General features: G+C 37.8%; 1 protein-coding gene across 1 annotated transcript in view; it reads left to right on the top strand.

The window, feature by feature from the left end:
* Positions 1 to 5,241: 5,241 nt before the first annotated feature.
* Positions 5,242 to 16,058, top strand: part of LOC126161773 (sorting nexin-6) — an 86,955-nt gene continuing 76,138 nt past the window's right edge. Inside the window, 7 exon segments of the mRNA XM_049917842.1 lie at positions 5,242 to 5,428; positions 5,512 to 5,559; positions 5,904 to 5,948; positions 10,256 to 10,360; positions 14,192 to 14,302; positions 14,384 to 14,488; positions 14,490 to 14,506. Coding sequence (XP_049773799.1) covers positions 5,423 to 5,428; positions 5,512 to 5,559; positions 5,904 to 5,948; positions 10,256 to 10,360; positions 14,192 to 14,302; positions 14,384 to 14,488; positions 14,490 to 14,506 — 437 coding nt within the window. The 5' untranslated portion in view covers positions 5,242 to 5,422.

Below are 16,058 nucleotides of genomic sequence, written 5' to 3'. Positions count from 1 at the left end.
GTAACTTTAATGTGATACTTTCTGTTTATTGTGTCGTGATTATACACATTGCATCACCTTATTGAACACCACTTTTATCACTGCAGCTGTAATTGAACTTTGCAGATTAGTATCACATATTTACATCCAGGTTTTTTGTGAATTTTCCACATACTTGTCAGTGGATATTGTTTGACTCGTTATTTCTACTTATTTATTTCTGTGAAACGTCGTACATGTGTTTGCATTTCTTTTTTTCGCATTAGATTTCGTCTCTGTTAATGTTCATAGGCTCACAAATCGCCATATATGAGGGTTCTCCCCTTCTTGATGCGATCTTGTAACTCGTTTTGGCGGACCCTGCCTTCCACCAGACTCTGAGCCCCTTCCTGCTCTGATGTCACAAGCAGCCATCTGGCGCCCCCATGCATATCACCAACTCCCAATGACCATCATGTGTGTTTGCCCCCTTACAGTGATCAACAATGGATGATGACGTCATCCACCAAAACTTTGTTCCTGAAAGACCTTGATGGTGCCACTTGAAAAGCATTGTGGAATGTTTTGCCGTGCTGTGGCATGATGTGATGTGACATGACAGCCAGTGTGTATTGGCCTGAATCTGTCCTTCTGACAATAGTTTCTTCTTCGATTTCTTCGCATTGTTCTTGGAGCCATTGCTCCTTAGTTCCCTAAACTTCCTATTTATTTAATTCCTAAGGGACTTAAACTGCTTAATTCCTGTCTTTTCATGAGCTTTTTTGTACCATACTTTCTTCTTTCATCGATCAATTTAAGTATTTCTTCTGTTACCCAATGACTTCACAGTTATATTTCTTGTACCCATATTTGTCTGTCCAACTTCTGTGAATGTCCATGAGATGTGTCCATTCCTCTTCATCTGAAGCATCTATTGTAGTATTCACTATCACAGTTTGTATAGCCCCAGAAAACTTGAGCTGAACATCGTCACTATTCAGAGCTTTAGTATCCCATTTATTTCTACGTTAATTCTTCTAATTTTCTTTAATTTCAGCATGCTTTTCATCATTACTAAATTGTGATCTGAGGCTATATCTGCTCGACATATTCCTTACAATCCATTAGCTGATTTTAAAATCTCTGTCTTATTGTCCCTCTGATGTACTCTCATGTCCACCTCCTCCTGTAATTGTTGAATAGTGTATTCGTTATTACCAGCTGAAGTTTATTGTAAAACTCAACTAATTTTCTTCTCTCTCATTCAATACTACTGAGCACATATTCTCCTGTAACACCATCTTCAGTTCCTTCCCCTATCACACCATTCCAATCCTTTATGGTACTATTAGATTACCACCTCCACTTAAACACTGAGTTGCGTATCCAGTGTGCTCTTATATTATGTTTTTGGCCTATGTTAGAATCTTAGTTCATAGAAAGTGGCGAGAGAAATAAAATGGTTGTTGATAATGATGTGAAAGACCAGTTTGTGGAATTTGCAGGTGATGTTTATGTCGCTAATTACTAGTTGTTGAATGATAGCATGATAATGTGTTCACTGTCGAGTTTTGGTGAAGACAAAGCTCACACATTCATGCTTACATCGGATTATGAAATATTACCTGTAATACCAATTCTACACGATTCACCAACCTCTTCTGGACAGACAGCATCACGTTTACATTAATACATAATATATAAAATGAATGCAACATTGTGGTTTGAACTACCATAGTAAAATGGGTACTACAAAACAAAAATAATAAGGCAGTCAATACTACAACATATTACTACAACTATTACTAAGTCAACATTGTTCACTGGCAGTAGCCAGACAGATTGCGTCACATCTTAGCAATTACATACTAAACTAAGATAACAGACAAGAATCATTACATAACACTGATGTTATAAACAATGGTTATAAACAACAATTTTCGGCTCTTAAATGATTCCATTTTGTGCCTTCCCATGTGATATTATCACATTGACCAGTCTACAGTTTCACTTGTAGAGAAAAATTCATTTACAGAATGTAGGAGCTGTTGCTTGAGCACATGCATCAGTCTATCTCTGAACATCCTCAGTGGCAAGTTCGAACACCTGGTGGTAGGTGGTTGAACATCTTCAGGGCTGCTGTTGGAAAACTGTGCAGTGTCTTAGTTAGATTACAGCCTGGAATATCAATGTTGTCCTTATTTCTTGTGTTGTAGTTGTGTATCTGTTGTCTCTTCCACAAAGATAATTGATTTTCTTTTATATAGATAATAGAGCTGAAAACAAGCTGACTAAACATTATCATTATTGCCAACCGCTTGGAAATGGGTCTATAGTGATCAAATTTCTTGCTGGAAGTTATTATTCTTACGGCCTTCTTTTGTAGGAGCAATATGTTTTTACTTCCAGTAGAGTGACACCACAGAAGCTATCCATATGTGACTGTGGAACAGTGCATAATATATTGTGATTAAGTACTGATCTGTTATCATGCATTTGAGCTTCCTCGGGAGATAAATTACTCTTGAGAGCTAAGAACACACATGTGCAATGTGTTCAGTCGTCAGCTTATTGTTAATTGTGGTTATCAGGCATCTGGCGTCATCAACATTTACTTAGGGTCCACAGTCACCAAGGTTGCATAATGTTTTTTGGTTTTATCTTGATTTAATTTTATTTTGTTCCCTTTGAACCAATTTTTGACTGCTTCAAATGAAATATCAGCATCCTTTAGCGTCTCAGCGGAATTTTTATCCTTAGTCATTAATGTTGTATCATCAGCAAAGAGCAGGCTATCATCATCACAACTTAAATCAATGACAAATATTAAAAAAAGTCGAGGACCAAGTGCTTTTTCACAAGATATTGCTTCCTAGAGACAAACACTCTGCCATCTGTCTCTTAGGTAAGATGACAGAGCCTTAAAAAGACACCCATAAGTTTTTAATCTTTCCAATAGTATTTTGTAAGAAATGCAATCGAATGAATTGGTTAGAGTACAAAGAATTAAGGCTATCGAGTTCTCTTCTTCAAATGCTTCCATCATCTCTGTTATTATATCAAGCATGCAGAAAATGTATATATCCCTCTTCTAAATCCATGATGGTTATCCAGGAAGAGGTTGTGGTGTTCAGAATAAGATAATAGTTGATTCTTCATTGAAATTTCAATCACAATTTCTAGTACAGGTATTATAGAAGGTGGTCTGTAGCTGGATGGAATGTTAAGACCACCTTTTTTATACACTGGCACTGTCTATGCCAGTTTTAAGAAGTCTCGAAAAGTGCCAACCTGAAGGCATTGGTTAATGGCAGGAGCTAAATATTCAGCAATATCAGATACAGTATCCTTCAGAACTGCACATTATCTGTGCTAACAGAGTGTTTAAAACCTATCACACCTGGAAGCACTTTCTTCCACCTGGTCGAGGTTCAACTATTGCTAATGCTCATATTGTTTATAACACCAGTTTCTAAATACGGTTCTTCAGCTACAGTATACCCAACAACATCAATAAAATGTTGGTTAGAATCATCAGGGCAATAGGTCTTTTTCTGTGTTCATACACCAGTTCCCAGACCGCTTTGCCTCTATTTGGAGATTCAGATATGAAGCTAACATTATATGCCTTTTTGGCTGCTTCTACTCCTTTGCCGTAGATTCTTTTAGCCTTCAGGTAATAACAATGAAACTATCTTTGGCTCTGTCATCTTTTGCTGCTTTAACTCAGTCATTTAGCAGCAAAACAACATACTTTATGTTTTCCAGCTTGTGACAGTGCTATTCCTTGTCTCTGCCTATTTTGCTTCTGTTTTTTAGTTTATATAAGGGATTCTCTATGGTTACTGATGAGAAACAGCTGTTAAAATTTATTCTGAGAAGCTGGAAAATACATTTAAAAGCATCTCTTGGTCCCAGTCCTACAACTTCAGGCTGCCAATCAATCCTGGCGATCACATTTTTGAAGATGTTTATTCCTTCCTCCGTTATGATTTTTTTTTTTTTTTTTACTAGAGCCATAGTCACAATACCACATACTGGCTTGGCTATTTAGATAGACACTTACTTTGTAGTCTTAGGCGTTTAGGTTGCAGACGATGTACAAAGGCAAGTGTCTCCCCTTATTGGTTCTTGAGTAGACACATCCAGTCAATAGCTACTCATAAGTAATTTGATGCTTTCTTTTTATTGCTGCTTTCTCCAAAATGGATGCTGAATTCACCACACAACATAATTTTTTAATTAATACGCATTACATAGCACAAACTGCTGCCAATCTTGATGAGAAAATTATCGAATTCTCCACGAGGTGTATTATACGCAGTTGTGACAACAATATTTACATCTCATAGTTGTAATGCAGGCAATTCTAAATCCAGGTCAACACAAAACTTTTTTAGGTCAGCTACCGACACACCAAGACTATTTGTATAGACAGATACCCCTCCGTATGTAGTTGTTTAACGATTCCCTCCACTTATCATTTCAGGATATTCCACATGGCTATAATAATCCTCTTCCTGCTATGCTAGACAGTACTCACTGATTCACAAAACATCTGGTTTAACTTGGTCCACAAAGATGGTTAAATTATGCAGTTTTGTTCTGATACACTGGATATTTACACTTGCTACAAAAACAGGCACATTCTCATCTGTCATAAATATTGAACTGGAGAGCTGTACTTGCTCCCGAATAAAAAACGCTTTGTAACTACATATTTAAGGCACACAGAAGGATCCAATAATTCATACTTTAGTTGATGATCAACACCTAGTTTAAAAGTGCCATTATATCTCGTCGTGGTTTTCTCAACTATAAAATAGTAGCAAACTGAGCGTTAATAAGGTGTATCCAATAGATTTTTGATAATTTAGTTATATGTCGCGAAAGGGCTGTAGTACGTGCTCCCGAGAATGTGATTTTAGAGAACATTACGGCTAAAATATGAGAATAGCGACATGGTGAAACACGAAGCGATTCCGGCAGTTTTTTTTTGTTGCAATTATCTGTCGAAATCTAAAAATTTACGTAGCAGTATCTTCCCATAGAGGAGGTAATTCTACAGTGTATCTTCTGCTACGCTTGTATTAGATTACCGCTACAATTTTCACACTAAATTACAAGTTTGGACTAAAGTGAACTTTTAATGTGGAAAAATAATTACATTATGTGAAGTCTTGTCGCGTACGACTTTTTGAATGTGTAAAAAACTTATCAACGACGTAGTTGGTCTCTCGTCTTTCTTTTACGCTGTTGTTTATTGGCAACTATGTTGGCATTACATTCCGGTGCTCAATTGTCATCTGAGGTGGAAGGCGTACAACTGTCATGTGAAGTTTCTGCGAGTTGTGGAGGTTGCTTTTCGTAAATTGTGTGTGTAGTTCACCTAACGTAGTATTAGGAGAGCGTTCCTGTGTAGAAGATCATTCCCTACTGTACCATTTTCGTCTGACTGATAAACATGATGGTAAACTTATTTTTAAAAATTGAAAGCCGGTGTTCCTGAAGTTTCAGCAGATTCATTAATACTGTATTTTGTTTATGTTTCAGGAAGGGTTGGAAGATAACGCAGATTTAATTAACGACGGTAATAGGAAGGTGAGGAACTGTAAGAGTGGAAGATAACCTTTCTTCTCCTCACCAACGCCATCAGTTTTTTTTTTCATTTTTTTGTAAACCCTATTTTCTAAATTGAGAACGTGATATTAGTAGTATGTTGTTTCTGTAATATAAACATTAACGTGCAATATTGGGCGAGGACGGTATGTAGACACGTCGATAACAAGGTGTTTATAAGTTTTACTTAAAACGTTTTACATCGCATCCGTTTTTAAGTTGCACCAGTAGTTTTTAGTGTAGTTTATTTTAAAAACTTGTCACGTAGCATCTTCTTTATTGCATCCTGGTTGTCTGTGACTACTAGTGTTTACTCTGTGTTCCAGGACGGTTTAGACGATAGAGACATTTTAAGTGGTGATAATAGAAAGGTGAGGGAGCATCTTTACTCATTAAAATTGTGTTGTGTACTGCGTGTTTTTGTTGAAATGCTGCCTTTTACAGTTGCATGCCCAGTTTTGGCAGTATTCGCTTATTCAATTTACAGCTTGTGTTATGACATCTTAATTTCTATAGAGCACTTCTATATAGAATATACAATAAATGTTTATGCAAATGCTTCTTTGTGTACATCTTTCTTTCCACGTCCTTACACATGTTTTGGTGTCAGAGTTCTTTGGCTGCTTCATTTTCCCCCCATTCTTGCTATAACTGTATAGGCCTACAGTAAACATGTGAACCCCCAGTCCCTTTCAAATTAACTATTTTAGTACTTAGAGATTGTAAATTAACACTGGTAAGTAGACAGAGCCTGCTTCTCAAAAGTTCTTACATCCATTTCCTGTATTTTTGTCAAGAGTGGCATTGATTGTACAGATTTTTTGGCATAAATTCTTACAGTACGTTCTTGGGAGCTTCATGTGGTTCTAGCATGCACTACTTTGAAAATGGGTGGTGATTAATATTCTATGGTTCCATGTTTGGATGTGTATGAATAGGTTGTTGACACCTAGGAGTCTTTCCCCCTAGAACCTCTAGCTGTTGTTTCATCTACTTTCTGTAGGCTTGCATTAGATTATAATCCTTAGACAAGATTATTTTATTGTTCAATATTAGTCCTAAATGCCTCTTCATTTATTCAGTTGTAGAAAAGCAGTTATCTTAGAAAAGGCTGTTGATCTTCCTCTACTCAGTTGGTGTTTTTATTTGTTACTTAATACTAAGTATTTTAACCACTGATTTCAGAGAACCCTCATCTTTCTACGTATTTCGTAAACTGAAATCTTCTGCGGTGTAAATGGTAGCGTTAACTGAAATTTTTAGCCCTGTGTCAGGAGGATTTGTTTTAGAGTATCTGATGGTTACAAATTCTGTCAAATGCCTGTTGGCAACGAGTTAGCCTCTTGCCCCCAGAACATTAAATTCCATGTCTGTATGGAAATGTTTAATTGTAGTATTGTATATTTTACAGTGGTTATGAATGTGAACCATTGTAGTGCATGGTTGGTTGGTTGTTTCGGGGAAGGAGAACAGACAGCGAGGTCATTGGTCTCGTCGGATTAGGGAAGGATGGGGAAGGAAGTCGGCCGTGCCCTTTGAAAGGAACCATCCCGGCATTTGCCCGGAGCGATCTAGGGAAATCATGGAAAACCTAAATTAGGATGGCCGGACGCGGGATTGAACCGTCGTCCTCCCGAATGAGAGTAGAGTGTGTAATGCATGGCAAAGGCTTTAATGCCTCTGTGCACACTGTAATTATTCTCATTGTCTTTACAGACTTTATAGGAGGAATAAGTAGAAGATTCCTCATGTGAAGCTGATTCTTGAAACTTTTCGGGATAGTTTGCACCTGTCTTAATTTCTTCCAGTTCAGTTTCTTCAGCATCTGTTATACTATCCCCTAGCTCAAACGTATGGCCATTTGTGCTGCTCTTCTTTGTATATCTTTAATAACCGCTATTAGTCTTACTTGGTGCAAGTCTGACACACTTGAGCAAAATTGTACAATAGGTTGCACTAGTATTTTGAAAGTGATCTCCTTTGTATGCTCACTGCATTTTCCCAGTCCCAATGAACCGGCATGTGTTATCTGCTTCACATTTGACTGACTGCTTGTGTTCATTATATTTCATAAGCCTACAAATGTTTAGGCTGTACCTGGGTATTAGTTGCAGTCATAGACTGTGGTTCATTGTTTGTTTGTTTTTAAACTAAGTTGACAATTTTTCTGCACTTCGAAATCTTACTAAGATCTGACTGAGTATTTGTGCAGATTTTTTGAAATGATTTCATTCTATGTAGTTGTATCATCTGCAGTGTCAGATTGTTGATATTGTCTGCCAAGTCATAAACATAAAAAAATGAACAATAATGTTCCAGATTTCCCTGGGCACAATGAAACTTACTCCTACAACTTTCGGGGTTCCTCCATCTGAGCTAACAGTGTTGTCCCTGCAAAAAAAAAAATCTCAACCCAGTTGGATGAGTTTTACCATATTCCAACGAAGTCCTGAATGATATTTGACCACACTATACCCCATCTGGTGAAGGAAAAGAAACTGACCCGGCTGTTCTGCAGCATTATTGACTGAAGACTCCTACAGTCTATAGCCATATGATCCCTCTGCCCAGAGTCATGACACATTTCTCCTATGTTACTTTGTTTTTAAAATTCCTTAAAAGCCCCTTTGGAAACAATTTTCATTCATGGACAATAGTGCAAATTCCTCTTTCAATGTTATTTATAATGCTGTAGAATTGTTTGAATCCGCACAGTTGAAGACACTGAAGTAATTGCATGAAATTTTCTGTTAATTCTTCCATAGCTGCTGGGACTGCCTCTTAAAGCACAATCTTTAATCTGCATGAAAATTTTGTTGTGCATGCTAAGTTTATTTCAGTTATAAGAAATTTTGTGACCGTATTGTAATCCCATAACTAGAAAATTAAAGAATTCCATAATAGTTGAACATCTGAAATCTGAAGTACAAGGTGTGTTTTTTAAGTAAGTACCATTTTGAAAGTAAAACAGACATGCTAAGATCTCAATAATACATAATTTCCGTCAATATTGAGGAGGCACTTGTCATAATGTTGTACCAGTTTTTTGAATACCCTCCTCATAGAACTCTGCTGCCTGACTTGTTAACCACTGCGTCACCACTGTTTTGACTTCATCATCGTCTTGAAGACGCTGACCGTCCGGGTATTTCTTAAAGTGCAGCAGCTTACTATAAGAAATTGCACAATCTCTGCCGTTCAATTCAGAACAAAAGACATGGAAAGTTGAGCAAGGGCATTGTTTTGCTGCAAGACAATGCCTGTCCTCATGTGGCAAATCATACCAAAGATCTCATCACATCTTTTCAATGAGAAACTCTAGATCATCCTCCGTACAGCCCCAATCTTGTGCCCAGTGACTACCATCTGTTCCTGCACTTGACGAAACACCTGGGCGGTCAGTGTCTTCCAGACGATGACAAAGTCAAAACAATGGTGATGCAGTGGTTAACAAGTCAGGTGCCAGACTTCTATGAGGAGGGTATTCAAAAACTGGTACAACGTTATGACAAGTGCCTTAATACTGATGGAAATTATGTAGAAAAGTAGATTAAGGTGCAAGCTTTCATGTAAAAATAAAATTATTGAGATATCTTTGCACGTCTTTTTTTCAATTTCAAAACTTTACTTATTTAAAAAATACGCCTCGTATTTTAGGAGAGATTTGCCATGTACAACTGTAAATTATGAACCAAAAAAAGAAAAAGGGGAAAATTAATAGAAGTAGTTGGTGATGGGAAGTTGGGAAACAGTATTCTACAAAGATAAGACTGGCTGAGTTTGAAATCAATAACCTATCTTGTTAAAATACACACTTAAGAAATTTATAAAAATCTGAGTTCATAAAAACTGATTTGAGTGTGGAAAAAGCCAAGAAATTGTAGACTTAGAAATTTTTGGTGTGTCAGATGTTTTATTTTCAATTTGCATAGAATGAATGCATCATAAAGTGCAGACAGTGTGATACTATTTGTTTATTTCATAACTTGTCAGTAAAAGCAATGATGTGATGACATTTACTTTTTCACACATCACTGAAGTGTCATTCAGCAACACTGTTTAATGGAAGTAATTGTTTTGAATAACTTATTTGCATTTTTCTTTAAGGTGATTTGAAAGTTATTTCAAAGAATTTACTCTTGGGGTGTACTGTTTTGGTATGACATGTAGGATATATAAGTGCTAAAGTTAGTGATGAAATTCCTGAGTTCAGTACTATAGTCAAGTGTTCAGAGACAGAGATATACAGTAGACATGTTGGAATTGTAGGTTGCTGTAATCATAAAAGAGATGAAGATACTTGGACATGATAGACTAGCATGGAGAACTCCACCTGAACCAATTTTCAGACTGATAACAATAGTTTGTATGGACTTTAATAATTAATGTTCATTGGCAGTGATTTAATGAGGCCAGTCTATGTAATTTATGATTTGGTTTTTATTATAAAACATTGTCCATGCTGTTAACTCATTGTTGCTGATGTTTCATTTGAGGACATGTTAAAATGCTGCATAATAAAAAGATGCAGAACATGAGAGGCAAACTGCCTTTGAGTTTATCCTCAATCAGCATAGTAATAGTAAATTATGCCAAGTCTGCATGCAAATTGTAACCTGTTTTTGTGCGTTGTATCCTGTTTGTAGGAAAGCTTGATGTAGATCACTCTTTGTTTCAGCCTGGAAGATCGGAGACAGTGGATTTAACGGATCATTCATTGCTTGTTGATATATCTGATGCTTTGAGTGAAAAAGATAAAGTTAAATTCACAGTTCACACTAAGGTAAATGCTATTACTATTATTAGATTAGTGAATGTTTTGATGAATGGGTGTCACACAGTAAGAAGGTTCTGGGTTTATTTGAAATATGGTGTTGTTTACTTTATTCTGCATGTAGTTGTCTACGTTGCTGCTTTGTAATCTGAAAATGCCAGCTTGGATGTCCTAACTCCTTACCTTTTTATTCTTCCTCCTCCTCCTCCAAATTTTTTTAGGGCTTCTAATAGTGTCCCAGGTTTCTGCACTACTCAGTGGGAGTACATCTTTTAGGATGGAGCAGTTCTTTGGTGTCTTTGTAATAAAACTAAATTTCGTGGAATTTCTTGGTATGTAGATTCTAGATCCCTGTGTGGTATAAGAATTCTACTAGTGGCTTCTTCGTTCAACATAATAGGCTTAGTAAAGCCACAGTCCTGGAATTTTGTTGAGATTGAATCATTCATTCTGCAGTACAGTATGTATCATTTTTTAAATTTGGATTAAAACTGTGTGCTGTCTCAGTACTCACTCCTTTGCAAGCAGTGTTCAGAGTGAGTCGTCATGGAACAGCTCATGGTCCACTTCCATAGCATCAGTCGTACTCGGGTTATGGCTAAGCCATATCTTCATAATGTCTTTCCTTCGTTTTCCTAGTACAGCATATGCCAGAGTTTGGCATTGGGATGTAGGAGAGGGGTACTGGCAAAACTGAAGCTGTGAGCTTGATTACCTATCATACAAGTATAGCTTAGTTGATAAGAAAGTTGCTTGCTAAATCTTAGTTTCTGAGTTTGAGATCCAGTCGGGCACAGATACTTAAAACACAGAACCCACTCTCCCTCAATGGGTGAAAGAGACTTTCATTTATCACTATAGTCTGATGAAAATTACTTTTTAATTCATGCCTTGCATGTTGGAGATGGTTTCCTCCAACTGGAACATTGTCACAGCTGAACTGTTTGCTGTTGCCAAATTGCCACAACAGATGATCAATTCACTTCGAATTCCTTATTGTGCTTTCCTTTTGGATGTTTTTGAGTCCTGGTTCTTGTCCTTCTAACATTTCATTGGACATGACACCCCCCCCCCCCTCCTTCCCCCCCCCCCCCCCCCCCCCACACACACACACACACACACACACACACACACACAACAAAGGTAATGACATACATACGAGGGTTCTTTTTTAAGTAAGGGCCGTTCGCGCGTATAGTCCAATAGTTCGCGTGGATGCCGCAACAAGCCACCATGCCACTTGCCGGCATCCTTCCCGTTCACACTGATGCAAGTTGCAGCTCTGTACCCGACGTGTACGCATCGCTGTGCTACTTTATAATGTTTACGATTATGGAATCGCCTGCTGCATATGAGATACGGTGAGTGATAAATTTTTTGACCGCGAGAAGCCTATCAGCTGCAGAAATTCATTGTCAGTTAACAGACGTTTATGGCTTGAATGCAATGAGTGAAGGTAAAGTGCGTCAATGGGCTAGAGAGTTTAAAAATGGCCATCAAAACATCCATGACGAACGCTCAGGCCGGCCCTCTGTGATCACTGATGATTTGGTGGCTGCAGTCGAAACAAAGATTTGTGAGGACAGAAGATTCACAATTTCCACTCTTTCTTTTGAATTTCCACAAGTTTCAAGATCGCTTTGGTACAAAATTGTGTCTGAAAACCTAAACTTTAAGAAACTGTGTTCTCGATGGGTACCCAGACTCCTCACAGAGGACCACAGAGGGAAGAGATTTGCCACTTCATTGGACTTTTTGATTCGTTAAGAGGGAGAAGGGGATAACATGTTGAGTCAAATTGTCACTGGAGATGAAATATGGATATCCCATATCTTTCCCGAAAGCAAGCGGCAATCGATGGAATGGCGACACACAACCTCCCCCGTCAAGATCAAAGCCAAACAGATGCTGTCAAAGCGCGAGATTATGGCAACTGTGTTCTGGGAACGGCGCGGTGTTTTGCTAGTGGACTTTATGCCACGAGGAACGACATTCAACTCAGATGCCTACTGTGCAACTCTAAAGAAGCTCCGCAGAGCAATTCAAAACAAAAGGCGCGGCATGCTGACAAAAGGAGTTTTACTCCTGCACGATAACGCTAGGCCTCACACCTCTCAAAAGACTCGGGATTTGATTGATTCTTTTGGCTGGGAAGTTTTGGACCATGCACCATACAGCCCCGACCTTGCTCCTAGTGATTTTCACCTTTTCCGGTACCTGAAACACCATCTTGGCGGGCAGCGCTTCAATGACGACGAAGTTAAAGCGGCCGTGAACTATTGGCTGTCGGAGCAAGTGGCCGAATTCTTTGAAGAGGGAATTAAAAACTTAGTTGTACGGTATGACAAGTGCTTAAATAAACAAGGCAACTATGTAGAAAAATAGGTAAAAGTGTGTAGAATCAGAACATAAGATTTTTACAAAAGTATTTGTATCTTTTTTAAAAAATAAAAACGGCCCTTATTTAAAAAACTACCCTTGTACATTTCATATACAGCACTAGCTCAACACTATTGGATCCTCCCGCACAAGATGAGATTTTACATCGCATCCTATCAGCACAGAGTTCGCCCTTCAGTTGATAAGATTCATATGACATTGCATGATGCCTAACTATTGTTAAGGCAGCAAATTGTTCCAACTGGTTCTATAGAGGAATAAATATAACACTGTATCAAAAAGTGGTGGTGTTGCGTAGAAATTAAGATACAGTCCTGAAGTGTGGAAGGTTGTGGGTTCAAATCTTGTCAGGTGGTATAATGCTTTTATTTTTTAATCTTGATCAGAATGACTGTTAGATTTTTATCCAATTAATTGATTTAAATGTAGAATTTTATTTTTAATCGTGGTATTGACATCATTTGCTCATATTTTTTCTTGTCATCTGTTTTTTGTTTGGAATCTGGCAGTGTTGCCTAGATTACCTGTAACATTGCCAACCCGATTGACAATGTGTCTGCTCGTGTAGCCTGTGTGAGGATAGTTTCAGGCAGTCAATGAAAGAGAAAAGGTACACCTTGTTGCTAGTTTTGAAACTAAAATTCTTCTGCCTTCAGTTTGCTCACAGAGGTCAGCTTTAATCACCCTGAACAAAACCAGTGTGGTGAATGGTTCTCCCACAGGTTGTTGACTGCAGTTTTCTCAGATACATTTCCACATAAAGAGGTTGTGGTTAAGGTAGAAAATGAGTGTAAATTCTGGGCTATGAAACTTGTCAGCTGCAGTTAAGTCATTGGTCATTTGAAATCGGCTGTGGGTAGAGCCTCTCACATCCTGTCATTCCTGATGGCAGTTGCTCTCAGCATCACTCTGCTTTACATCTAACAGAACTTCAACACTAGTGAAGTGACGCGCTGTGTTTGCATGTTGTCTTTAACAGATTGGCAGCCGATGTGGCAACGCAGTAGTGTCAAGTGGCCGATGTCAAGAAACAAGTAATTTCAGTTGGACTTCAGTTTATATTTGTCTGTTGAGTATACTTAATAGAGTTTAACATATAATAGGTTAAAAAAATCCTCATTTTAGAAGAAGCAATGGACAAAAACAGTTGGCTGTGTTGCTGATAGTGCTAGACATCTGTGCCCAAGGATCTTCTGTAACATTAAGGTAAAACTAGGTTGACAACTAAGTTAGAATGTTGAATTTCCTGTCAACGCGTTTACCCACTGCTTACTGGTTCCACTACATTGCTTATTATGTATTCCTCTCATAACTTTGCATTAGTGTAGTAATTATAGTTAATATTTTGGTATGTAAATTCTTCTGAGACTGAAGATAATTTTAATTTGATAAACTTGCCAGTGTGTTTTCCATTGGAACATACAGTTATTTTGTTTTCAGACAACTCTACCAGAATTTCGTAAATCAGAGTTCTATGTTGTTAGACAGCATGAAGAATTAATATGGTTACATGACAGATTTGAAGAAAATGAAGATTATGCAGGCTACATTGTAAGTTAAATGCTTAAAATGCTTATTGTTTGAATTTGAATTTAACTTTCATTTTATTAAAAATACTAATTTTCGAAATAGATTCCTCCAGCTCCACCTCGACCAGATTTTGATGCATCCAGAGAAAAGTTACAGAAACTTGGTGAAGGAGAGGGTACTATGACGAAAGAAGAGTTCACAAAAATGAAAACAAGAGTTGGAGGCGTAAGTTTTTGGAATTTTCACTCAGTGTTTACTGGATTTCTTTATGGCTGTTGTCTTACAAGAAAGAAATGATTACATACTTGTATAAATCGTCCCTGATCTCCTCTCTCTCACACACACCACACACACACACACAGACTCTCTCTCTCTCTCCTCTCTCTCTCTCTCTCTCTCTCTCCTCTCTCTCTAATACCCATGTTGTTGTTGTTGTTGTCTTCAGTCCTGAGACTGGTTTGATGCAGCTCTCCATACTACTCTAACCTGTGCAAGCTTCTTCATCTCCCAGTACCTACTGCAACCTACATCCTTCTGAATCTGCTTAGTGTATTCATCTCTTGGTCTCCCTCTACGATTTTTACCCTCCACGCTGCCCTCCAATACTAAATTGGTGATCCCTTGATGCCTCAGAACATGTCCTACCAACCGATCCCTTTCTCTCTGGTCAAGTTGTGCCACAAACTTCTCTTCTCCCCAATCCTATTCAGTACCTCCTCATTAGTTATGTGATATGCCCATCTAATCTTCAGCATTCTTCTGTAGCATCACATTTCGAAAGCTTCTATTCTCTTCTTGTCCCAAACTAGTTATCGTCCATGTTTCACTTCCATACATGGCTACACTCCATACAAATACTTTCAGAAATGACTTCCTGACACTTAAATCTATACTCGATGTTAACAAATTTCTCTTCTTCAGAAACGCTTTCCTTGCCATTGCCAGTCTACATTTTATATCCTCTCTACTTCGACTATCATCAGTTATTTTGCTCCCCAAATAGCAAAACTCCTTTACTACTTTAAGTGTCTCATTTTCCTAATCTAATACCCGCAGCATCTCCCGACTTAATTCGACTACATTCCATTATCCTCGTTTTGCTTTTGTTGATGTTCATCTACATCCTTCTTTCCAGACGCTATCCATTCCGTTCAACTGCTCCTCCCAAGTCCTTTGCTATCTCTGACAGAATTACAATGTCACCTCTAAGTTTTTATTTCTTCTCCATGGATTTTAAAACCTACTCTGAATTTTCCTTTTGTTTCCTTTACTGCTTGCTCAATATACAGATTGAATAACATACTCACTTCCCAACCACTGCTTCCCTTTCATGTCCCTCAACTCTTATAACTGCCAGCTGGTTTCTGTACAAATTGTAAATAGCCTTTCGCTCCCTGTATTTTACCCCTGCCACCTTTAGAATTTGAAAGAGTATTCCAGTCAACATTGTCAAAAGCTTTCTCTAAGTCTACAAATGCACCCAAATCTCATTTTTCTAAACATATTAGGCAATATAGCTTCTGATTGGTTGTGTAAACACTTAAAATTTGTTCTAGTAATTTGGTTCTAACTATCAAGGTTTTCTATTTGGTAATAGATCTTCCCTCCCACAAAAATGTTTCACTATTTTTGAAACATGCTTAGTTTGTGGCAGGTTTCTGCTTGCATTTGTAACTGCAATAATGTAGGCAAAGTGATTATATGTGGAGTCAAGGACAGGATTACTGGTATATGATTGAAAAAGAAGTTCTAATTTCCTTTATTTAACTCAAAAGTA

The sequence above is a fragment of the Schistocerca cancellata genome, chromosome 2, assembly GCF_023864275.1.
Source record: "Schistocerca cancellata isolate TAMUIC-IGC-003103 chromosome 2, iqSchCanc2.1, whole genome shotgun sequence".
Classification (NCBI taxonomy): Eukaryota; Metazoa; Arthropoda; class Insecta; order Orthoptera; family Acrididae; genus Schistocerca; species Schistocerca cancellata.
The sequence above is the reverse complement of the archived record's forward strand: the minus strand, read 5'-3'. Positions and strand labels throughout refer to the sequence as shown.